Below are 25282 nucleotides of genomic sequence, written 5' to 3'. Positions count from 1 at the left end.
GGGGGGAAGGAGAGGAGGGTGGGGGGGGGGAAGGAGAGGAGGGTGGGGGGGGGGGAAGGAGAGGAGGGTGGGGGGGGGAAGGAGAGGAGGGTGGGGGGGGGGGAAGGGGAGGAGGGTGGGGGGGGGGAAGGAGAGGAGGGTGGGGGGGGGAAGGAGAGGAGGTGGGGGGGGGGGGGGGGGGAGGAGAGGAGGGTGGGGGGGGAAGGAGAGGAGGGTGGGGGGGGGAAGGAGAGGAGGGTGGGGGGGGGAAGGAGAGGAGGGTGGGGGGGGGAAGGAGAGGAGGGGGGTGGGGGGGGGAGAGGGGAGGGGGGGGGGAGGAGGAGGGTGGGGGGGGGAGGAGAGGAGGGTGGGGGGGGGGGGGGAGGGAGAGAGGGAGGGTGGGGGTGGAAGGAGAGGAGAGGTGGGCGGGAGAGGAGAGGAGAGGTGGGCGAGGGAGGGGAGGAAGCTGAATGGGCCCGGCCGATGAGAGGAAACCGGGCTGAAAACTTCGGGCGGGGCCTGCCCCCAGCAAGATGCTGGGCGGGCGGGCCCCGCCGAGGACGTGGAGGGAGCGGGGGCGGTGGGGGGAGCCAGAGCGGGAGCTGAAGCTTGAGAGGAGGGAGGCCTGAATCCGATCTTTGCCGCCCCGGTGAGCCCATTTGGCCACGGCTAGGGGCAGCGTACTTCGGGCCCCTCCCACGCAGCCTCGGGGGCCTGGAGCTACTGCACATGCGCGCACACTTTAGCATGCATGTGAAGAGGTCCCGGCACTGTTTTCAGCGCCGGGACCTTGCTCCGCCCCCCCACACAGCTTGTGCTGCCCTGCGCCAACGGCCTGGAATGTTCCAGCAGCAGGGAAAATACTGAGGTAAGTTTTAGGCGCGGTTTTGAGTGCGGAAATCAGGCGTGGCTCGCGGGGCTGCGCCGTTCTAGGCGAGGCCCGAAACTTGACCCCTAAAATTCTAACTCAACAATAATAAGAGGCAAATGATTCAATGATTTTAAGAAATGAGCAGAAGAACAAGTTCTGACTTCTGGGGATTCCAGCTTCCTTGATACTGCACAGACACAGACTCCAATGTACTATCATCTGTATTGTGTTATGGTTCTCCGAGCCTTGGGGAAGCTAGTGCAAACTGTATCAAGTTAAAGACAGAAGTTAAACCTATCCACCATTCCATTGTTTGTGAACCAGAATATTCAGAATGGCATTAGTGGGTAAAAATAAGCAACAGAATAATGCAGATGATGAAAATGTGATGCAGTGGACTCGGAGGTGTTGTTGGCTCAGGTCTTACACTGGGGCAGTGCAGCACAAAACCATTCATTTATAAAATTCCGATTTTGGAAGTATTTCTTGATTTTAGCCTGGAAATTAATACTATGATTTACAGAAGTCTGGTTCAGTAATAAGTTACTTGTTTGATAATACAAGAATGAAACTATCATCATTTGGTTTATTTGAGTTGTGGACCTTTTTCAAAAAATTCTGTTCAGTATTCATTTAATTAGCCATATTTTTAATTGTTAAATTGTAAAAATAATTGTACACTGAAGCTCCAGTATTCTGTATTTTTTACTTGCAAAAAAAGATACAAAATATAATTAATATCTGCTTGTTAGCCATCAATTTAATGTTTGTAATTTTTTCAGCCACAAAATAAATGTGATCCCCATAGGTTGGAGCATGGTGATGAAGTGAAGTTTGGGGAGACGGTTTTGTCTTTCCATATCCATCCAGGAACTGACACATGCAATGGCTGTGAGCCAGGCCAGGTTAGAGCACACCTGCGCCTCAACAAAAAAGAAGAAACCTCAGGTATTTGAATACGGTAAATTTATTATGCAGTGGTTACTCCTTTGTATGGATCCACTCTTGTGCTGAAACTAATGTGTAAAAATAGTAATACCTGTATGCGATTAAGTCCTGATTCTGCTGTGTTATCCACATTTGCGATTATCTTGTCAACTGAACTGGCAGGAATTGTAAATTCAGAATTGGGAAACCAATAGGAATGAGAGTTTTGGGTTGGGTCAGCCCTTTGAGTCAGATTTATCTTAAGCTGCCTACTGCTGCATACTTACAAGATTAAAACTTTAATTTGGACAGTGACAGAACAAACTCAACAGCTGTTCTTGTCCTCTACTCATATGCTGCGATCAGCTGTAGCAGTATGGTGTTGCGCAGAATCGCTCACCTACAGCAAATAATACAGCAGGTTCTGCCATTGTCAGTGGAGCATAAATCGTTTAGAATCTGCTTCTGTTTCTGTCACAGTAATTGTCGTTAGAATGGTATATTAAACTTTTGACAAAATAATTGTTTCTTCAGGCTGAAAGTATTTGTGGGCTTTTTTCTTTTACTGCACTGGCTTTACATAAGATTTCTGACAGGCCATTCGGCCCAACCAGTCTATGCCGGCATTTGTGCTCCATTTGAGCATCCTCCCATCTTTTTCCTCATCTAAATCGATCAGCATAACTCTCTATTCCCTTCGCCCTCCTCTGCTTGTCTAGCTTCCCCTTAAATGCATCTATACTATTCACTTCAACCACTCCCTGTGGTAGCGAGTTACACATTCTCAACACTCTTTGGATAAAGAAGCTTCTTCTTAATTCCCTACAACAGGGTTGGACAGGTGATGAGATCAAAGGGAGTCGGGTTTACCAGCATTTACTATAAGAGGAGAAATTAAATGTGAGGACTCTCGTTACCTTTTATTAAATTATCCATCAGGGAATAATCAAGTTTGCAATGTATTCCGCTGACCAGTGGTGAGACAGAGATGTCATTCCTCCCTATCGCTGAGTTCCCAATCTCAGCAGTGTTGCAGTGAGGTGAGAGGGGTTAATTAAAGTTGGCAGGCCCTTGTCCATAGGCTGGTTTACAGTAGTACAGGTTGAGTGTCCAAAATCCGGAGTTCCGGATTCCGGGTGATCCGGAATTCGGACCCACCGACCTCGAGGTCCTGCCGCCGCCCAACCTCGGGCCTCGCCTCGCCGCCGCTGCCCTTACCTCGGGCCTCGCCTCGCCGCTGCCCAACCTCGAGACCTCCTCACCAGCCCGCCCGGATACCACCTCCGTGATGGGGCCGCCCGACCAGTTCTTCGGCGGGCTCCACCCAAACTCTTCCCCGGCGGCGGGGCCCTGCCCAAACTCTTCCCCGGCGGCGGGGCCCTGCCCAAACTCTTCCCCGGCGGCGGGGCCCTGCCCAAACTCTTCCCCGGCGGCGGGGCCCTGCCCAAACTCTTCCCCGGCGGCGGTGCTCCGGCTGACTACCTCATTTCCCAGCGAACACCACCCCCGACTACCTCATCGCCCGGTAACCACCCCCCTGCTGACATTCTGAAATCCGGAAATACCCGAACCTGGGCTCGGGTGTTTCTGGATTCGTGGCGTCAGAAAGACATTCCAAAATCCGGCAAAACGCAAAATCCGGATCGTCCTCGGTCCCAAGGGTTCCGGATTCAGGGCGCTGCACCTGTATTAACAAATACCTTAAAACCAGATTAGTCAGTCACTGTTTGTGTGTAGCTTAGGGAGACCAGGAGGTATATTGCTGAAAGGTGTAGGGAATAGTGATAGTTTCCCATATATGTAAAATCAAATTGTGATTCAAAATCTGCTCGGAGTAAACATGCCTAGGAAAAGCTTTTATTATATTGAAGGTATGAAATTTCCCAGTAAAACTGATTTTCACATTAAATGGTGTCGTTTTGTCGTCATCATCATAGGCAGTCCCTCGAAACGAGGGTGACTTGCTTCCACGCCAAAAAAGGATAAGTTCACAGGTGTTTCACTGATATTCCAGATCCCGAACTACATCCTGAAGGGTGGAAGATGCCTGTGCGTGGATTTTTTAACGTGTGGTGACTGTTGCACACCAGCCACCACACTGGCTTGACAGAGCTGGGTCTTGGTCCAGTGGCAAAGATTATCCAAGACGACTGGAGACCAGCTCTGCTGCACGGACCTAGCGCGCACATTGCAGTGTGGGCTGGCCCGTGCTGCCCCCTGGCCCCGAACTCACGCCTCTCCTGGGCCCTGATCACATCCCTCTAAATTCCCGATCTCACCGCTCCCTGCTGTATCTGCTCACGCTCCAATCACCAACCTGGACCCTGATGACGTCACTCTTCGCTGCCGTCACCCTCCTGCACCAGCTCGCGCTGCTCTCTGAAGTAGTATGCCTCCACGCTGCTCCCGAGGTCTCCATGCAGCTCCTTTTATGGCTCCGACCTGCCACTGGTGTTCTCACGCAGTTCGGGGCCCCCACGCTATTTTGTCATACCACACAATACAATCACAGGGATGTAACATCAGTCTACCATGATTACACCCCACTGCCAAAAATGTAAGAAATCCTCCTGTTGCATACATTATAAAGAATCACACGTTGTGAAATGGGTTCAAAGGTAGTGACACATCAACAGGGTTGAAGTGAGATTGACGGACTGCTCAGACTAATGGTTTATGATGTCATCTCCACACATCTCTCCCTGATGTGTTATTGCCTGTTTTCCAAAATCCATTACAAAAGTGTCAGTATTTACCTGTAGTAACTCTTGTACCTGTAAGTGGTACTGCAATTGGAATTAGTATTGTTAAGAGACCTATCACATAACCAATTTTCCCTCTAACCACTGCCGTGCAGTACCTGTAATGGGGGAAAGGTCCTGCGCAAGCTGCTCACCGGATTCTCCATTGTAAATACCGATCATGTGCAGAAATTTAAAGGGTCCATGCACTAAAAGAAACAGGCCACTCAGAACAAAGCGCAGGTTACAGGGAACATTGCAAGCAACATTAGCTGCAGACCCCTCTGGTACTGTATTTTGGCCCTGAGAGTTGGCATGCATGTAAGCATGCAGTTGCATAACAAAGCCAGTGGGTGGCAGTTCAGGAACATGTTTACCTTTAGCACAGAGTCTCAAAGTATGAAAGGTGAATTATAAATATTCTTTAGAGTAAGCTAATTGAAAGTTTCATTGTTTATATTAAAACTTCTTTCCTCACTGCAGCATGATAATGTAACCTGCTGCCTGCCCAAATGTCACTGTTCCGACAGCGAGCCTCCACTCTGCTGCCTTTCTCTTTCGGGCTTCCACACCGGGCCCATACCTCAAATATCCTCTGCATCCTCACTGAAGAATTTCTGAACCTACCTTGCCTCTGTTGGAAGGTAGAAGCAGTAAATATTCAGGGTGGACAGTTAAGTGACTTTAATGGTCACAAACTGTTTCCTTGGCTGTGCTTTATAGCTCCTGCAGTGTCTCCTCATGACCATCTCCCTGGTTGTGAATCGATACATCCTGCATTCTTTGAACACAACCACAGAACAATACTTTGCTGCTAAACTGCAGACTCCCCTCCCAATGGAAAATTTGTCATACTGCCTCAAAATATCACTGTTTGGACAGAGTTGTTCTGGCCTTTGATTTTGACACATACACAAATAGTTCCTCTTTCCTTGAGTCATACTACTTTGGGAAAATTATCTGCAGCATTTGAAGGGAAATGAAAAAGTGGATTGCAACCTTTGTGTTACTTACGGTATTTCTTGGTATATGGAAGATAACTTCATAGAATAAGGGTTCTCTATCTATGGATCAGGTCATGGTTAATGGGCTTCCCCAGTTACAATTATTGCATAATGCTACCTGTGATGTTATGCATGATTATCTGTTGTGTATTTGGACATAATTTAGTTAAGAGATGTCTTACCTTGGAAGTCATTATAAGATTCTTAGTCAAAACAATTGGAGGGAGGAAGGCCCAGTGCAATTTTGCCTGGATTTTGCTACTCCACTCCAAACTGGTACAAGATGAAGTTACTAATGGTGCAGATAAAAAATATTGATGCTCTAGGTTAAAATTACTGATGGTGGAAACCAAAATTATTTATGGGACAGGTTAAAATGACTTTCCTGTTGAATGGTCAAGATCGAGGGGGGATAGATGCAAGACTATATGTAAGAGATTTAGAGCAAAGTGCAGGAGAAGCTTTTACACAGTTGTGAGGCTGTAGTATTCATTTTCAGGATTAATGGTTGAGCTTAAAAACTGTCAGCATTCAAGTGACAAAAGTATTTACAGCACAGAAACTGCCATTTATGCTCCTTACTTCCTCCCATCTTTCTTCATCTAACCCCATCAACATATTCTTCTATTCCTTTATCCCTCAATGTTTTCCTAGCTTCCCCTTAAATGCATCTATGCTTCTCACCTCGACGACTACTTGTCTGTGTCGGTGTTTATCCTCCGGCATTTACTAAACTGACCTATTACAATTTACAAATGGCCTATTTCCATGTTGTAACTTCTATGCTTCTTTATGTATTACTGATGATGAATGGTTGATAGTACAGGTTAAAATTACACGTAGTGCAGGCTTAAACTAGTGATGGTACTAGTCAAAATTACTACTAGTGTAGGCTTAAATTACTGATGGTACAAATTTACAAAGTTAAATTATTGATGGTGGAGGTTTAAATTATTGATACAGATTAAAATTACTAGTGGAGTAAACTTTATTATTCGTACAAGTTAAAATGACTAATGGTGGAAGATCAAGGTACAGGTCAAAATATATTTGTAGGCTTATTTTTCCGCAATCTCTCCTATACGGTTTCTGCCCATGCCACAGTACCGAAACGGCTCTCCTCAAAGTCACAAGTGACATCCTTTGTGACTGACAAAGGCAAACTATCCCTTCTCGTCCTCCTTGACTTGTCTGCAGCCTTCGACATGGTTGACCACTCTATCCTTCTCCAACGCCTCTTCGCCGTCATTCAGCTGGGTGGGACTGCACTCGCCTGGTTCCTTTCTTATCTATCTAATCGTAGCCAAAGAATCACCTTCAAAGGCTTCTCTTCCCACCCCGCATTGTTGCCTCTGGTGTCCCCCAAGGATCTACCCTTGGCCCCCTCCTATTTCTCATCTACATGTTGCCCCTTGGCGACATCATCCGAAAACACAGAGTCAGTTTCCACTTGTATGCTGATGACACCCAGCTGTACCTCACTACCACTTCTCTCGATCCCTCCACGGTCTCTAACTTGTCAGACATCCAGTTCTGGATGAGCAGAAATTTTCTCCAATTAAATATTGGGAAGACCAAAGCCATTGTTTTGAGCCCACGCCACAAAATCCGTTCCCTTGCCACTGACTCCATCCCTCTATCCAACTTCTGTCTGAGGCTGAACCAGGCTGTTCGCAACCTTGGTGTTAAAATAATCAGCACAAGCTTAAATTACTTATGATAAGCATTGTAATGCACGATAGTTTAATTCTGACAGATTGCAGCAGTCTTGGTCCAGAAACTAATTATTCTTACTTGCAGGCTTGTAGTGTCCAAATCCTTATTTCTTTTTAAATTTGGTTCAATTTTTTGGTTTTATTTAGCTATTCCAGTGCTGAGCAAGCAGGAGAAAGATAAGTTACGCCGTCAAGAGTTGAAACAGATTCAGGTCAAGTACGGGTTGCAGGTGCGTTCTTGCTAAATTGTTTCCATCAGCTCAGTTGTAAAAATGTGCCAATACTGCAGTCACATAGTAAGTCTTCCAAACATTGAAAAGAACTAGATATTAATGTATTGGTCATTTTTTATAAATGTATAGTGTAAAATTATACCTATTTAAAAATAGTGAGTGGTCTCAAGATTCCAAAGGTACTGCGTCCAGAGGTTGTGCTTTAAATATAATGGGCCCAAGTTTCCACACGCGGCTAGAACGGCGCAGTCCCGACCTGGACGCCCATTTTTCGCGCCACAAAGTGCGCCTAAAAAAAACCTCCGTATTCTCCACCTCCCTGCAGGTCCTCTGGCCCTCAGCGCAGGGCAGCAGGAGCTGTAGGGGGCGGAGCCAGGTCCCTGCGCTGAAAACAGTGCCGGGACCTCTGCACATGCGCGCTACAGTGGGCACGCAAGTGCACTGGCTCCAGGCGCAGAACTGTGTGGGAGGGGCCCGAAGCACACAGCCCCTAGCCCTGGCCGAATGGCCTCACTGGGGCTGCGTGAATAAGGCTCCTCCCACGCCCAGCTTCTGCTTCCTCCCGACCCGACTCGACTCCCGCTTCCCACCCCCCCCCCCCCCCCCCGGACCAGACCCGACACCCGCTCCCCCCACCCCCCCGGACCGGACCCGACTGCCGCTCCCGCTCCCCCCCGACTGGACCCTACCCGACTCACACTTCCCCCCGACTGGACCCGACCCGACTCACACTTCCCCCCGACTGGACCCGACCCGACTCACACTTCCCCTCGACTGGACCCGACCCGACCTGACTGCCGCTCCCGCTCCCCCCCCGACAGGACCCTACCCGACTCACACTTCCCCCCGACTGGACCCGACCCGACTCACACTTCCCCCCGACTGGACCCGACCCGACTCACACTTCCCCTCGACTGGACCCGACCCGACCTGACTGCCGCTCCCGCTCCCCCCCCGACAGGACCCGACCCGACTCACACTTCCCCTCGACTGGACCCGACCCGACTGCCGCTCCCGCTCCCCCCCCGACTGGACCCGACCCGACTCACACTTCCCCTCGACTGGACCCGACCCGACTGCCGCTCCCGCTCCCCCCCGACTGGACCCTACCCGACTCACGCTCCCCCCGACTGGACCCGACCCGACCTGACTGCCGCTCCCGCTTCCCCCCGACTGGACCCGACCCGACCGCCGCTCCCGCTTCCCCCCGACTGGACCCGACCCGACCGCCGCTCCCGCTTCCCCCCGACTGGACCCGACCCGGCCGCCGCTCCCGCTTCCCCCCGACTGGACCCGACCCGACCCCCGCTCCCGCTTCCCCCCGACTGGACCCGACCCGACCGCCGCTCCCGCTTCCCCCCGACTGGACCCGACCCGACCGCCGCTCCCGCTTCCCCCCGACTGGACCCGACCCGACTCACGCTTCCCCCCGACTGGACCCGACCCGACTCACGCTTCCCCCCCGACTGGACCCGACCCGACCCGACCGCCGCTCCCGCTTCCCCCCGACTGGACCCGACCCGACTCACACTTCCCCTCGACTGGACCCGACCCGACCGCCGCTCCCGCTCCCCCCCCGACTGGACCCGACCCGACCCGACCGCCGCTCCCGCTCCCCCCCCGACTGGACCCGACCCGACCCGACTCACGCTTCCCCCCCGACTGGACCCGACCCAACCTGACTGCCGCTCCCGCTCCCCCCCCGACTGGACCCGACCCGACCCGACTCACGCTTCCCCCCCGACTGGACCCGACCCGACCCAACCCGACCGCCGCTCCCGCTCCCCCCCGACTGGACCCGACCCGACCTGACTGCCGCTCCCGCTTCCCCCCGACTGGACCCGACCCGACCTGACTGCCGCTCCCGCTTCCCCCCGACTGGACTCGACCCGACCGCCGCTCCCGCTCCCCCCCCGACTGGACCCGACCCGACCCCCCCACTCCCGCTTCCCCCCGACTGGACCCGCCGCTCCCGCTCCTGCTCCCACCCCCCCCCCCCCGACTGGACCCGACCTGACCGCTGCTCCCCGACTGGACCCGCCGCTCCCGCTCTCCCCCCCCCCCCCCCCGACTGCACCCGACCTGACCGCCGCTCCCGCTCCCCCCCCGACTGGACCCGACCCGACCGCCGCTCCCGCTCCCCCCCCGACTGGACCCGACCCGACCGCCGCTCCCGCTCCCCCCCTGACTGGACCTGACCCGACCCCCCCACTCCCGCTTCCCGCCCGACTGGACCCGACCCGACCGCCGCTCCTGCTCCCACTCCCCCCCACCCGCCCGACTGGACCCGACCCGATCGCCGCTCCCGCTTCCCCCCGACTGGACCCGCCGCTCCCGCTCCCGCTTTCCCCCCCCCCCCCCCGACTGGACCCGACCTGACCGCCGCTCCCCGACTGGACCCGCCGCTCCCGCTCCCGCTCTCCTCCCCCACCCCCCCCGACTGGACCCGACCCGACCCGATTGCCGCTCCCGCTTCCCCCCCCCCCCCCCGGACTGGACCTGACCCGACCCCCGCTCCCGCTTCTCCCCCCCCCCCCCCCCCCGACCCGACTGCCGCTCCCGCTTCTCCCCGACTGGACCCGACCCGACCCGACTGCCACTCCCGCTTCCCCCGACTGGACCCGACCCGTTTGCCGCTCCCACTCTTCCCCCCCCCCCCGGACTGGACCCGACCCGACCCGACTGCCGCTCCCGGACTGGATCCGACCCGACCTCCCCCTCCCCGACCCGACCTCTCCCCCTCCCCGACCTCTTCCCCCCCTCCCCGACCCGACCTCTCCCCCCTCCCTCCCTCCGCCGACCCGACCCAACGCCACCTACCTGTAAATCTGGTGCTGGGGACGGGCCCTGCCCGAAGTCTCGGGCCGGCCCGTTCAGCCTTCGGTCCCAACGGCAAACCGCTGCCTTTCACACAGGTAGGAACATGGTTTATTTAATCTTTTCTTTGCTTATAAATGTTTATTCAGATTGGATTTATTTGTAGAAGTATAAATAAGGATTTATTATAGAATTTAATGATTTACCTTCCCCCCCACCTCATTCTGGACGCCTAATTTGTAACCTGCGCCTGATTTTTTTAATGTGTAGAACAGGTTTTTTCAGTTCTACAAAAATCTTCACTTCATTCTAAGTTAGTTTGGAGTACGGTTTCACTGTGGAAACTTTGAAATCAGGCGTCAGTGGCCGGACACGCCCCCTTTTGAAGAAAAAATTCTGTTCCAAAGTGGAACTGTTCTACCTGCCGTGAACTGCAGAAAAAAAAATGTGGAGAATTGCGATTTCTAAGATAGTCCGTTCTCCTCCAGTTGCTCCTAAAAATCAGGTGCAAATCGTGTGGAAACTTGGGCCCAATGTTATGTGACTAATTGAGTTCAATGGACAGCCCCACAGTATTGACTCTGGAAACCACCACCTGTGAAGTTAGAGATTACAAAGTTTGTGAGCCTACTTGATTTTTTTTACTTAGTATTACTGTCCTGTCCAGCCTTTCTCACCCATGTGCAGCTGTTCGCCACCTTCATTGAGCCAGCGCATTCTGCACTTTCTCCTCTCTCGTCTGAGCTGTACACCCTCCAAGGTCATTTAATCCTACCCGAGGTGTCGGTCCCCAAAACTGACCACAGTACTCCAGATGGGATCTGAACAAGGCTCGGAACAACTGAAGCATAACTTCCTCCCCTTTGTTTTCCAGCCCTCCTGAGATAAAGCCAACATTTCAATTTCCTTTTTGATGACCTTTTGCACCTATGCACTAGCTTTTAATGATTTGTGTACATTTTGCTCCTCCACAATTCCTAGTCTCTCTCCATTACGAAAATCTTCTGATTTGTCTTTCTTGGATCTGAAGTAGATGACCTCACACTTCCCCATATTGAGGTCCAGCTGCCAGTTTTGTCCACTCACTTAATCTGTCTATATCCCTTTTGTAACTTCCAGCTCCCATTTACTGTGCCTCCCCCTCCCACAAAGCTCTTCCCCTCACCCTATCTTCTTCCTTGTCCTCCTTTCTCCCTCTATCCTTTAAACCCCTACTCTCTGCCCTCACCCTCTACCATCCTGTGTCTCCCATCTCCTCTTGCCCTTCCCTCTCCTCCTCTCCCATTATCTCCTTTGACCTCTCCATTGGCTCAGTTATCTCCTTGCCCACTAATCTTGCTTAGCCTGAATAGTTACCTTGCTTTGAACTTCCTGGGAGACCAACTGGTTTAAAATAAACCCTATGAAGTAAGTCAAAACTGGCCGACCAGTTCACAATTGAAAATACTGTTAAAGATACAGATTTAGTTCTGTCAGTTTAGTTTAAAATATTCTGGGTGTTTACACTTAACTGCAAACGCAATATAGAATCTGTTATATTTGTCTTAACTTTTCAAGCAGTTAGCAAAACTATTTGCCATCTTTTATTTAGAATAGTGCATATGAAGGAGATGAAGCATTAAAGAACTCAATGTATAAGGATCGAGCTGCGAAACGCAGACAAGTGGTTGGCAGCGATGGCATCTACAGAAGAGATGATGCGCCAGCTTCAGTCAACGTGTAAGTACAAAAATGAACACCGTTTTGAATCTACTGAAAATAGTTGGAAACTTTAGAAATTACATAGTGAATACTTACTCAGTTGTAGTACAGAATATAAAATTGTCCATCAAGAATGATCTTTGACCTTTCATAGAAAGATCAAGCTTCAAATAGAATATTGTCATCATCCCATTGGAAAAAGGTCACTAAGGGTAATATCCCTTTAAGAAATTCACACCCTATTTAGTCAGATGGCCTTTCACAATTGTGTCATTTATTATAATTCTGGATTATCCTTTTAGTTTTTTGTTTGGAGGTATCAGCATTGAGAACCCAAAAAATTACAAGAGTACAGAATCATCTACAATAAATAATTGGGCAACTTTTGCGCCATGCAGTGCCTGAAACAGAAATGAGTTGTTGGCTGGAAGGCAACTTTATATGTGGATTTCTTTCAGAGAATGAGGACTACCAAAGGCAGATCTCTTCATTTGTTGACAGTGGTCACAAATGTAAGATTGAATGAGATTTAACCCATCTAGTTTATCCTTTCTATAGAAACACACACCATCGTCTCATAGTAAGAAAAAACTTGCATTTATATAGTGCCTTTCACGATCTTAGGATGTCACAAAGTGTTTTACAGCAAATTAAGTCGTTTTAAAGTGTAGTCATTGTTGTAATGTAGAGAAATATGGCAGCCAATGCGCACACAGCAAGGTCCCATAAACAGCAATGAGATAATGACCAGATAATCTGTTTCAATGATGTTGGTTGAAAGATAACTGTTGGCCAGGAGACTGGAAATCGCCCTCATTGTCTTCAAATAGTGCCATGGGATTTTTTTTTTTTACTTCCACCCGCTGCTATTTTCCTTCTTGGCATTAAGAAATCACAGAGGCAGGAGGTACTTTGAGAGTTGCTGGAGTGCATCCTGTAGATTGCACATATTGCAGCCAGTACCCCAGTGGTGGCAGGGCACTGATCAGACTTCTTTGTCCTGGATAATGTTGAGCTTTGTTGTTTTGGCTGTAACCATTGAGGCAAGGGGTGAGTATTCTATCACACTTCTGATTTGAGTCTTGCAGATGGTGGATCAGGTGAGCCATTTATCATGAGTACCCAGCCTCTGCCCTGCTCTTGTAGCCACGGTGTTGATATGGCAGGTCCAGCTAATATGTTAATGGTGGGGTAACCAGCCATGCTAGTGCTGTTCAGGGTCACAGGAATTGGTTATTATCTACCCTATATCAGCCCAAACTTTGATGTTGCCCCAATTGCTACTGTATGCCCTTTATTATCAGGAGCCATGAATGGAGTCAAACACCATGGAATTGTTGGTGAACAAGATAGAGGAAAGGTCACTGATGAAGCCGCTTAAGATGATTGGGCTGAGGATCTCCTGTGTTAATATCCTGGGTCTGTATGATTGGCCTCAATAATTTTAGTATCTTCCTACATGTCAGATATAGAAACATAGAAAATAGGTGCAGGAGCAGGCCATTCAGCCCTTCGTGCCTGCATCACCATTCAATATGATCATGGCTGATCATGCAACTTCAGTACCCGATTCCTGTCTTCTCCCCATATTCCCTGATCCCTTTAGCCATAAGGGCCACATCTAACTCCCTTTTGAATATATCCAACGAACTGGACTCAATAACTTTCTGTGGTAGAGAATTCCGCAGGTTCACAATTCTCTGGGTGAAAAAGTTTCTCCTCATCTCGGTCCGATATGGCTTACCTCTTATCCTTAGACTGTGACCCCTGGTTCTGGACTACCCCAACATTGGGAACATTCTTCCTGCATCTAACCTGCCCAATCCCGTCAGAATTTTATGCTTCTATGAGATCCCCTCTCATTCTTCTGAATTCCAGTGAACTTGAGCCTAGTAGACCCAGTCTTCATATGTCAATCCTGCCATCCCGGGAATCAGTCTGGTGAACCTTCGCTGCACTCCCTCAATAGCAAGAATGTCCTTCCTCAGATTAGGAGACCAAAACTGCATACAATACTCGAGGTGTGGTCTCACCAAGGCCCTGTGCAACTGCAGTAAGACCTCCCTGCTCCTATACTCAAATCCTCTCGCTATGAAGGCCAATATGCCATTTGCCTTCTTCACCGCCTGCTGTACTTGCATGCTTGCTTTCAATGACTGATGTACTATGACACCCAGGTCTCGTTGCATCTCCCCTTTTACTAATCTGTCACCATTCAGATAATATTCTGCCTTCCTGTTTTTGCCACCAAAGTGGATAACCTCACACTTATACATTATACTGCATCTGCCATGCATTTGCCCACTGACCTAATCTGTCCAAGTCACCCTGCAGCCTCTTGGCACCCTCCTCGCAGCTCACACTGCCACCCAGCTTAGTGTCATCTGCAAACTTGGGGATATTACATTCAATTCCTTCGTCTAAATCATTAATGTATATTGTAAATAGCTGGGGTCCCAGCATTGAACCTTGCGCTACCCCACTAGTCACTGCCTGCCATTCTGAAAAGGACCTGTTTATTCCCACTCTTTTTGCTTCCTGTCTGCCAACCAGTTCTTTATCCACGTCAATACATTACCCCCAATCCCATGTGCCTTAATTTTACACGCTAATTTCTTGTGTGGGACCTTGTCAAAAGCCTTTTGAAAGTCCAAAAACACATCCACTGGTTCTCCCTTATCCACTCTACTAGTTACATCCTCAAAAAATTCTAGATTTGTCAAGCATGATTTCCCTTTCATAAATCCATGCTGACTTGGACCAATCCTGTCACTGCTTTCCAAATGCGCTGCTATTACATCTTTAATAATTGATTCCAGCATTTTCCCCACTGCCGATGTCAGGCTAACTGGTCTATAATTCTGTTTTCTCTCTCTTTTTAAAAAGTGGGGTTTACATTAGCTACCCTCCAATCCATAGGAACTGATCCAGAGTCCATGGAATGTTGGAAAATGACCACCAATGCATCTACTATTTCTAGGGCCACTTCCTTAAATACTCTGGGATGCAGACTATCAGGCCCTGGGGATTTATCGGCCTTCAATCCCATCAATTTCCCCAATGCCATTTCCTGACCAATAAGGATTTCCCTCAGTTCCTCCTTCTCGGGGACTGGGAGAAATTTAGAACTCAGCAGAGGAGGACAAAGGGTTTGATTAGGGCAGGGAAAATGGAGTACGAGAAGAAGCTTGCAGGGAACATTAAGACGGATTGCAAAAGTTTCTATAGATATGTAAAGAGAAAAAGGTTAGTAAAGACAAACGTAGGTCCCCTGCAGTCAAAATCAGGGGAAGTCATAACGGGGAACAAAGAAATGGCGGACCAATTGAACAAGTACTTTGGTTCGGTATTCACTAAGGAGGACACAAACAACCTTCCGGATATAAAAGGGGTCGGAGGGTCTAGTAAGGAGGAGGAACTGAGGGAAATCCTTATTAGTCGGGAAATTGTGTTGGGGAAATTGATGGGATTGAAGGCCGATAAATCCCCAGGGCCTGATGGACTGCATCCCAGAGTACTTAAGGAGGTGGCCTTGGAAATAGTGGATGCATTGACAGTCATTTTCCAACATTCCATTGACTCTGGATCAGTTCCTATGGAGTGGAGGGTAGCCAATGTAACCCCACTTTTTAAAAAAGGAGGGAGAGAAAACAGGGAATTATAGACCGGTCAGCCTGACATCGGTAGTGGGTAAAATGATGGAATCAATTATTAAGGATGTCATAGCAGTGCATTTGGAAAGAGGTGACATGATAGGTCCAAGTCAGCATGGATTTGTGAAAGGGAAATCATGCTTGACAAATCTTCTGGAATTTTTTGAGGATGTTTCCAGTAGAGTGGACAAGGGAGAACCAGTTGATGTGGTATATTTGGACTTTCAGAAGGCTTTCGACAAGGTACCACACAAGAGATTAATGTGCAAAGTTAAAGCACATGGGATTGGGGGTAGTGTGCTGACATGGATTGAGAACTAGTTGTCAGACAGGAAGCAAAGAGTAGGAGTAAATGGGTACTTTTCAGAATGGCAGGCAGTGACTAGTGGGGTACCGCAAGGTTCTGTGCTGGGGCCCCAGCTGTTTACACTGTACATTAATGATTTAGACGAGGGGATTAAATGTAGTATCTCCAAATTTGCGGATGACACTAAGTTGGGTGGCAGCGTGAGCTGCGAGGAGGATGCTATGAGGCTGCAGAGCGACTTGGATAGGTTAGGTGAGTGGGCAAATGCATGACAGATGAAGTATAATGTGGATAAATGTGAGGTTATCCACTTTGGTGGTAAAAACAGAGAGACAGGCTATTATCTAAATGGTGACAGATTAGGAAAAGGGGAGGTGCAAAGAGACCTGGATGTCATGGTACATCAGTCATTGAAGGTTGGCATGCAGGTACAGCAGGCGGTTAAGAAAGCAAATGGCATGTTGGCCTTCATAGCGAGGGGATTTGAGTACAGGGGCAGGGAGGTGTTGCTACAATTGTACAGGGTCTTGGTGAGGCCACACCTGGAGTATTGTGTACAGTTTTGGTCTCCTAACCTGAGGAAGGACATTCTTGCTATTGAGGGAGTGCAGCGAAGGTTCACCAGACTGATTCCCGGGATGGCGGGACTGACCTATCAAGAAAGACTGGATCAACTGGGCTTGTATTCACTGGAGTTCAGAAGAATGAGAGGGGACCTCATAGAAACATTTAAAATTCTGACGGGTTTAGATAGGTTAGATGCAGGAAGAATGTTCCCAATGTTGGGGAAGTCCAGAACCAGGGGACACAGTCTAAGGATAAGGGGTAAGCCATTTAGGACCGAGATGAGGAGGAATTTCTTCACCCAGAGAGTGGTGAACCTGTGGAATTCTCTACCACAGAAAGTTGTTGAGGCCAATTCACTAAATATATTCAAAAAGGAGTTAGATGAAGTCCTTACTACTAGGGGAATCAAGGGGTATTGTGAGAAAGCAGGAATGGGGTACTGAAGTTGCATGTTCAGCCATGAACTCATTGAATGGCGGTGCAGGCTAGAAGGGCCGAATGGCCTACTCCTGCACCTATTTTCTATGTCCCCTAGTATTTTCAGGTTATTTATGTCTTCCTTAGTGAAGACAGAACCGAAGTATTTTTGTTCAATTGGTCTGCCATTTCTTTGTTCCCCATTATGAATTCACCTGATTCTGACTGCAAGGGACCTACGTTTGTCTTCACTAATCTTTTTCTCTTCACATATATATAGAAGCTTTTGCAGTCAGTTTTTATGTTCCCTGCAAGCTTACTCTCATACTCGAGTTTCCCCCTCCTCTGCTGAATTTGAAATTTCTCCCAGTCATCAGGTTTGCTGCTTTTTCTGGCCAATTTATATGCCTCTTCCTTGGATTTAACACTATCCCTAATTTCCCTTGTTAGCCACGGTTGAGCCACCTTCCCTGTTTTATTTTTACGCCAGACAGGGATATACAATTGTTGTAGTTCATCCATGTGATCTTTAAATGTCTGCCATTGCCTATCTACCGTCAATCCTTTAAGTATCATTCGCCAGTCTATCCTAGCCAATTCACGTCTCATACCATCGAAGTTACCTTTCTTTAAGTTCAGGGCCCTTCAATGACTACGGACTAGAGGTCTTGTTAGGGCTCTGATGCTATACAAATGATTTTCTGACGTCAAGAGTAGCTACATCTGTCATTCGGATCTTAGGAAGTTGTGCAGCTGAATATTGCTAGCAGTTCTATGCATCTATGTCTACACATATTATGTGCATAATTCGTGAAGCTATATATTTTTGACATTTTCAGGTTTGTACTAAAATTACTGTCTAATGACAAAATGGGAATCATTAAACCAGTAAATGTTTTAATATATTAAGATTTGTTGATCTTAGGGAAATCTGTGACAGCAACAAAGGGCGAAAGATGTTGGAAAAGATGGGCTGGAAGAAAGGAGAAGGACTTGGCAAAGAGAGCTGTGGAATTAAAGAGCCGGTAAGTTGTCCTTGCCTTACTGCATAGAAAACTGTTAGAAATAGGGAGGAAACAAACTGATACTTAAAAACAAACAGATGAATTGTTCCTCACACTTTAATGGAGAACTTAATTGGAAATAACTGGGTTTTTTTTTAGCTAGGCTAATATGCTTTAAAATCAACTTGCATCATAGTTGTAATGTTACCCAAATACTGTACATGTGTTTTTAAACACCACCTGCTAACATGATTTAAGCACCGGGAGTGTAACCGTCCATTTACCAAACCAAAAAGATCTTTTAAGCTCTCGCTGATGTTTTAGCAGATAATTGTACCTTTTGGTGCAATACGCAGTTATATAAATCAGGAAGATTCCATGTTCTGTACTGAGTTAGCAGATTTCAGTGTGGCAGTGTGGGTGGCACTAGAGTTCTGAGGAGAGTCTTGGGTTTTCTACTGATGTACCAGAAACAATGTGAACATCAGGTGAGGACAGAATTGGGCTTGACTTTGGTGCTCCACCCCAGCAACATCCACTGACTAGGCTTAATGAAAATGGCCACTTGGCTATAGGTACCAGAGGGCTGCCAGCAACTTCACAACTGAAAAGGGAGAAAGCAAAATCTACAGGAGTTCTAAAATATGAATATTTCTAAAAGACTTGTTAAACCGCTTCAGGATTGTAATCTACAATAAGATTTTTTTTGAGGGAACAGTCACCACATAACTGTTTGTTCTTCAATAAACATTTTTCCTTAAAATGACAATTTCAAAACACATTTAGCTTGATTTTGCACCGTTCCAAGGGAAATCAGAAAAATGTATCTTAATATTGCACCCATTACATGCCATTTCTTTGTTAAATCCCAAACACTGCACTTTTCCTGTATCTATTTTTCAGATTCAAGTTCAACTTCATCAGTCACAAGCTGGCTTAGGGGCCACTGCACCACTTTCCATTGAAGATGTACAGATGTTTAGTTCCAAAAAACAAAAGAATTGGGCCAAAGCTAGAGAGAGATTTTCTGAAACTCTTCAGCAAACCACAAGTCAAAAGGCAGTAGAGGTGAAAACATCATGGATCAAAGGTGACTGTGTAAGGGGGCAGACTGAAGACTCTTCCACAACCTGACTTTTGTAAAGATATCTTCCATTGAATATTTCATTTTTCTGTATGTATTGATAATCTGAAGGATTAAAATAAAATCTTTTTGTATTGTAAAATAAAATGCAAATATGCATTGTTTTTAAGCTGGCATTAACTTTTACAATCACTGGACTACTGTGGAAGGATGTCCAAGGTGGTATTGTATAGCTGCTGAAAGATATTCACGCTTTCCATAATGAGGAAGAAATCATGTGAAGAATAGCTTTCTTAACTAGACAGCAAAATTGTGTGTGTTGAATAGATGTGCTATCCATCTGAGTGAATCAACAGACCCTGTCATGTTTGTCCAAATAACAATCTCGATCCATCGTGCAAATCATTTAATTAAAATATAAGCCCAGTTCCAACATAAAATCTTAATTTAGCTCCTGGTTTCCCATTGTTTAAGTGAATTAAGAGGTGGATTTCCTTGAGCTATCTCCCATGTCAGCAGATATCCTATTTACATGCACATTATAGCAGTGGAGTGGGAGAAGCCCCAAACTGTTAATGAAGCTATTGCCTGAGAGGAGACCGACTGGTAATTTAAGGGTTAATTTTAACTTTGGCCAGTAGCTGACAAAAGTATCATCTGAATGGAACAGTTGTAATCTACCCCAGTATGAATTGCTAGACCAATCAATCATTAAAAAAAGGTTGGGATAACCCGGCATCAGTAATGGAATGGATTAATTCTCCATTTTGTTTTCTAGTACAATGTTTGAAAGTCAAATTTTTTAAAAAAGTTGCTGGTTTTCAACACTTTACAAAATAATTCCAAGTTTAATATACTATACACCTCTTTCTTTCACACACTTTTATTTTACAGCTGTACTTAATACACTAAATTCTTGCCTATTACAACATAAAAGATTGGTGCATGAATCATGCTTCTGCAAAATACCAGTGGGAAAAGCTGGGGTTTTCACTATGTCCTCACTTCTGGAATTTGTAAATTGAAGGTGATCTGTGACTTTACTCTTCATTACTACAGCTGATGTTTTCTGTAAAAATGTCAATAATATGGTTCTTCACATGTTTCTGCACCCTGTGTAAAAATCCATCTTCCATTGTTGCAGTCAGCCATTTGATTATGATGGTCCATTAAAGTTTCTTCCAGGAGTCCTGGCATAGTGGGTAATAGTACTGCACCTAGCGCACACACAGGCTCATTTGAACAATTGTAGTTTTGCTGCACATGGTGAAGAGAACATTGACAAAAATACATTTACAACATAGCAATATATTAATTGGGTGCCATCCAGAAGGGCATGGAATTTTGGGACCTTGATAAACCATGTTGTTGCTGCTGCTGGTGGTGATGGTGGTGAGGATGATGATGCTGGATAGAATGCTGAAAGTAGGGATGATACATATTGCGTGATGCATTTCCAGAAGTTCGGTATCTCCCGCCTCGCTTATGCCGGTCGTCTTCCTCATCTGAAGAATCCTCCCCATACTGGGCCAGGGCACCTAGGCTATCACTAGTCTTGTGTCGCTTATGGCTTGGAGAGGAGATATGACCTACAATTTAAAAGAAAAGAATCCCCGAACACACCCAAGAAACATTCAATATAAAAAAAAAAGATTATTTAGTTTGTGGGAAAGAGAACACATTGTTAATGTTTAAAATGTTTACAGACAACATTAAAATAAATTAGTACAGTACAGAAATGAAGATGTCAGATAAAACCATGTCAAGTTGACAGCAGCAGGTGATGATGTCCCATCAGAAACATGTAAGAGAACACAAGACATAAAAGGGAAAATTAAATTAATTCAGATCAATTGCTATATATACACAAATTGTAGCACACTCAATTACTAGTTTATTGCCACACAATTACAAAAACTTTACACTAGCTTATATCTATGCCTAGTTATATTAAAATACTCCTATTAGTAAACAATGCCCTTCAGACTGACTGCCGTGTATACAGGTAACACTTCACAAATGCCATAAACAATATTGATATAAAATTGCCAGCAAGTGGATGTTAACTTTTTTTTGCTTATCCACATTCTGTAATAAGTCATTCATCACCAGAATGAATGCAGAGATTCGCAAATTAGACCTACATTATACTTTTTCTCATTATGGTAATTTTATGGTTTACTAGCAATTTGCATAAATATTGTAGGTACCTACACCAAAGGCTCTAAAGTAGCAGCTAGCATAATCACACTCATTTCTAGGAATCTTTAAAGAAATGGGATGTCATTTATAAATCAGCTCGAGTGTAGATACTTGCAATTTTTATTAAGTTTAAATAAAACAGCAATCAATCTCTTGAATGTTAGACGTCAACATAAGGCATCAGATACTTTCTTACTTGAAGGGGGTTTATTGTAAGTTATTCTTTCACCAAAGGCAACAGTGCATGCTTGAATTCCTTTCAATGCATATTTCAGCTCCTCAGGAGGAGGGAGGTTGAGGAAGAGGCAAGAGACTATCTGTAAACATGTAGGGAAACTCCTGGTAGTTCAGCATAACACTGGTAGATATTTACAAACTGACTGCCTGACCTCACTGATAGAATAGTAATAATTTGAAGTTTAGCAGCTAGTGGTGTACATTTGAAGAGATAGGTTTAGGTGTTTACCTCTCTGCTGAAGTAGTGTTTTTTTGTATGCAAAACACATGAAAAAGCTTTGAAATGTTTTACAGTATTTTACAGAAACTTTTCAAAATAAGGGCTTCAGATATTCAGCTGAAAATATTGCCAGTGGTTTGAGAGTTTGTAGGAAGTAAAGACAAGGCATATGCCTCTCCTACACCACTTAGTGGATATAATATATATAAACAAACATGGAACTAAGTGTATATACATTCCTCCTTCAACCAGAGAAAAGTGACAGCGAAACCGTTCCAGACTATGAGCATTGGTGTTGCTCTGTAATAGTTACTCAAAAGACATGCTTATAAAGGCAGCCTTTCTCCATGCTGAAATGGAAAATGTTGTCCAATATACTAACTGAACATAGGTCAGATTCACTCAAATTACTACTCGTTTCATTTAAACTAGAATGTGAAGTTAAGCACCAAGATAGGAAGCCAGAACTGATAGAAATTATGATTCTCTAAGCTATGTTTTAATTCAATAAATTATATTAACTCAGAGCAAAAAAGTAACCAGTGTGTGGAGGCAGAGGATGTGGGTATGGTTCTTAATTAATAATTTGCATCTGTCTTCACAAAAGAGAGGGACGATGCAGACATAGTAAAGGAAGAGTGTGAAATATTAGATGGGATAGAGAGGCAGTATTAAGGGGTTTAACATCTTTGAAAGTAGATAAATCACCAGGCCCGAATGAAATGTATCCCAGGCTGTTGAGAAGCGAGAGAGCAAATAGAAGAGGCACTCTCCCTCATTTTTCAATCCTCTCTGGCGATAATGTTGTACTGTTGTTTAAAGAGGGAGAAAGGGATACACCAAATAATTACAGGCCAGTCAGCCTAACCCCGGTGGTGGGAAAATTAAAAATTGAGGGACTATTAATCATTTAGAAAGACATCGATTAGTCAGGACGGATTTGGGATGTCGCTGGCTGGCAAGGTCAGAATTTATTGCCCATCTGAAGGTGGTGGTGAGCCACCTTATTGAACTGCTATTCTTTGTAGTGGTTTGGTCCAACTGAGTGGCTTGCAGGCAAGAGAAGGCTGTGTCTGACTACCTTAATTGAATTTTTTTTGAGGGTCAATGAGAGCAGTGCATTTGATGTCTACATAGATTTTAACAAGGCCCCTCATGGCAGGTTGGTCAGAAAAGTAAAAGCCCCTGGGATCAAAGGGAAAATGGCAAGTTTGATCCAAAATTGGTTTAGTGGCAGGAAGCAAACAGTAATGGTCGACGGGTGTTTTTGTGGCTGGAAGGCTGCTTCCAGTGGGGTTCCGCAGGGCTCGGTATTAGGTACCTTGCTTTTTGTGGAATATATGTCTGATTTAGACTTCAACGTAGGGGGCATAATCAAGAAGTTTGCAGGTGATACAAAAATTGACCGTGTTAATAGTGAGGAAGATATCAATGGACTGGGCAGGTGGGCAGAAAAGTGGCAAATGGAACTCAATCCAAAGTCTGAGGTAATGTATTTGAGGATGGCTAACAGGCAAGGGAATGCACAATAAATGGTAGGATACTAAAGTGTAGAGGAACAGAGGGACCTTGGAATGCACTCCCATAGATCCCTAAAGGTAGCAGGTAGCAGGACAGGTAGATAGGGCCCGTTTGCACCCTCTGCTAGAACGGCGCACCTCCATGAGTTGCGCGGACCTTGTAGCACAGAAAGGATAGCGATTTCTTACCTCCGTATTCTCCCCGTTGGTTCCAGGCCTGTGGCCTGTGGCGGAGCTACAGCAGCTGCGCGCGTACGCAGCAACTCCTAGCCCTCCCAGCGCGTCCTGTCTCTGGGCGACCCTATCCCTGCCCAAAGGGACAGAAAAGTGGCAAATGGAACTCAAGCCGGCCGCTTGCTGCCTTCCCGCGCTGAGGGCTGCAAGAGACAGGTTGGTGGTGGGGGGGGTGAAGAATCTAAATATTTTCCAGTACTTTCGGAGATCGGAGGCGAGAGCTCAAGGTGCGAGGTGAGGTCTAAAGGCCCAGCGACTGCGAGAGGCGGCGGAAGATCGGAGGCGGGATAAGGCCTATAAAGGCCCAGCTTGTGCAGCTCCAGCCGGGAGAAAAAGCAAAAAAGTAGAAAGGAATCAAAAGGTGACGTCACAGCCAAAGGCGTAAGTGATTGGCTGGTGATTGGTGAGTAGCTTTTCTTTTTCATTTTTATATCAGTAAGTAACCTGTTAACATTGTTGTCGCCAAATTAAGTGTATCTAAGGGTTAAGTCATGGCAGGAGAGCTAGGTCATGTGATATGCTCCTCCTGTACCATGTGGGAACTCGGACACTTCTGGTGTCCGACGACTTTGTGTGGGAAGTGTATCCGCTTCCAGCTCCTGACGGTCTGCGTTGCGGAATTGGAGCTGAGTGAATTTACTCTGGAGCATCCACGATACTGAGAATGACGTGATTAGCACGTGTAGCAACTTGGTCTTACTGCAGCCAGCTAGGGAATGGAAGACCAGCAGGAAGAGCAGTGCAAGGAAGGTAGTACAGGGGCCCCCTGCAAAACAGATACACTGCTTTGAGTACTGTTGAGGGAGATGACTCATCAGGGGAGGGCAGCAGCAGCCAAGTTCATGGCACCGTGGCTGGCTCTGTTGCACAGGAGGGCAGGAAAAAGAGTGGGAGAGCGATTGTGATAGGGGATTCAATGTAAGGGGAATAGATAGGCGTTTCTGCGGCCGCAACAGAGACTCCAGGATGGTATGTTGCCACCCTGGTGAAAGGGTCAAGGATGTCTTGGAGCGGGTGCAGGACATTCTAAAAAGGGAGGGAGAACAGCCAGTTGGTCTTGGTGCACATTGGTACCAACGATATAGGTTAAAAAAAGGGATGAGGTCCTGCGAGACAAATTTTAGGAGCTAAATTAAAAAGTAGGACCTCAAAAGTAATTTGGGATTGCTACCAGTGCCACGTGCTAGGAATCGCAGGATAGCGCAGATGAATACATGGCTTGAGCAGTGGTGCAGCAGGGAGGGATTCAAATTCCTGGGGCATTGGAACCGGTTCTGGGGGAGGTGGGACCAGTACAAACCGGACGGTCTGCACCTGGGCAGGACCGGAACCAATGTCCTAGGGGAAGTGTTTGCTAGTGATGTTGGGGAGGAATTAAACTAATATGGCAGGGGGATGGGAACCAATGCAGGGAGAAAGAAAGATGAGTAAAAGTGGAGGGCAGAGAAACCCAAGGCAAAAAACAAAAAAGGGCAAATGTACAGCAAAATTCTAAAGGGTCAAAGTGTAATAAAAAGGCAAGCCTGAAAGCTCAGTAGCTCAGTGCCTCAATGCGAGGAGTATTCGGAACCCAGGAGAGGGCTCTGAGCTAGTTAGAGTGGGTGAGAGTGCAGATGAACAGGACCCCAAGAAAGAATGCAAAAGGCAGGAGGCAATAGAGCAGAGTAGCAATGGGATAAGTGTAAACCACAAGGTGATAGGAAGGGACAATATGTATGAATATAAAGGGGCTGCAGGAGGGGTCAAAACTAAAAATCATGGTATAAAAACTAGTAGTAAAACACTCTACCTAAACACACGCAGCATTCGAAATAAAATAAATGAGTTGACGGCACTAATCATTACAAAT

General features: G+C 46.8%; 2 protein-coding genes across 7 annotated transcripts in view; one reads left to right on the top strand and one right to left on the bottom strand.

Annotated features, from left to right (window-relative positions):
- Positions 1 to 19167, top strand: part of aggf1 (angiogenic factor with G patch and FHA domains 1) — a 100934-nt gene extending 81767 nt beyond the window's left edge. For all 5 annotated transcript variants that reach the window (XM_070879941.1, XM_070879909.1, XM_070879924.1 and 2 more), the window contains 5 exons: positions 1633 to 1798; positions 7385 to 7467; positions 11879 to 12006; positions 17858 to 17957; positions 18840 to 19167. In XM_070879941.1, coding sequence (XP_070736042.1) covers positions 1633 to 1798; positions 7385 to 7467; positions 11879 to 12006; positions 17858 to 17957; positions 18840 to 19070 — 708 coding nt within the window. In that variant the 3' untranslated portion in view covers positions 19071 to 19167. The remainder of the gene's footprint in view (positions 1 to 1632; positions 1799 to 7384; positions 7468 to 11878; positions 12007 to 17857; positions 17958 to 18839) is intronic.
- Positions 19168 to 19887: 720 nt separating this feature from the next.
- khdc4 (KH domain containing 4, pre-mRNA splicing factor) overlaps positions 19888 to 25282 on the bottom strand; it is a 62536-nt gene continuing 57141 nt past the window's right edge. For both annotated transcript variants that reach the window (XM_070879958.1, XM_070879951.1), the window contains one exon: positions 19888 to 20609. In XM_070879958.1, the coding sequence (XP_070736059.1) occupies positions 20332 to 20609 (278 nt within the window). In that variant the 3' untranslated portion in view covers positions 19888 to 20331. The remainder of the gene's footprint in view (positions 20610 to 25282) is intronic.

The sequence above is a fragment of the Pristiophorus japonicus genome, chromosome 1 (genome assembly GCF_044704955.1).
Source record: "Pristiophorus japonicus isolate sPriJap1 chromosome 1, sPriJap1.hap1, whole genome shotgun sequence".
Taxonomy (NCBI): domain Eukaryota; kingdom Metazoa; phylum Chordata; class Chondrichthyes; family Pristiophoridae; genus Pristiophorus; species Pristiophorus japonicus.
Note: the sequence above shows the minus strand (reverse complement) of the source record. Positions and strands in the feature narration are given on the sequence as shown.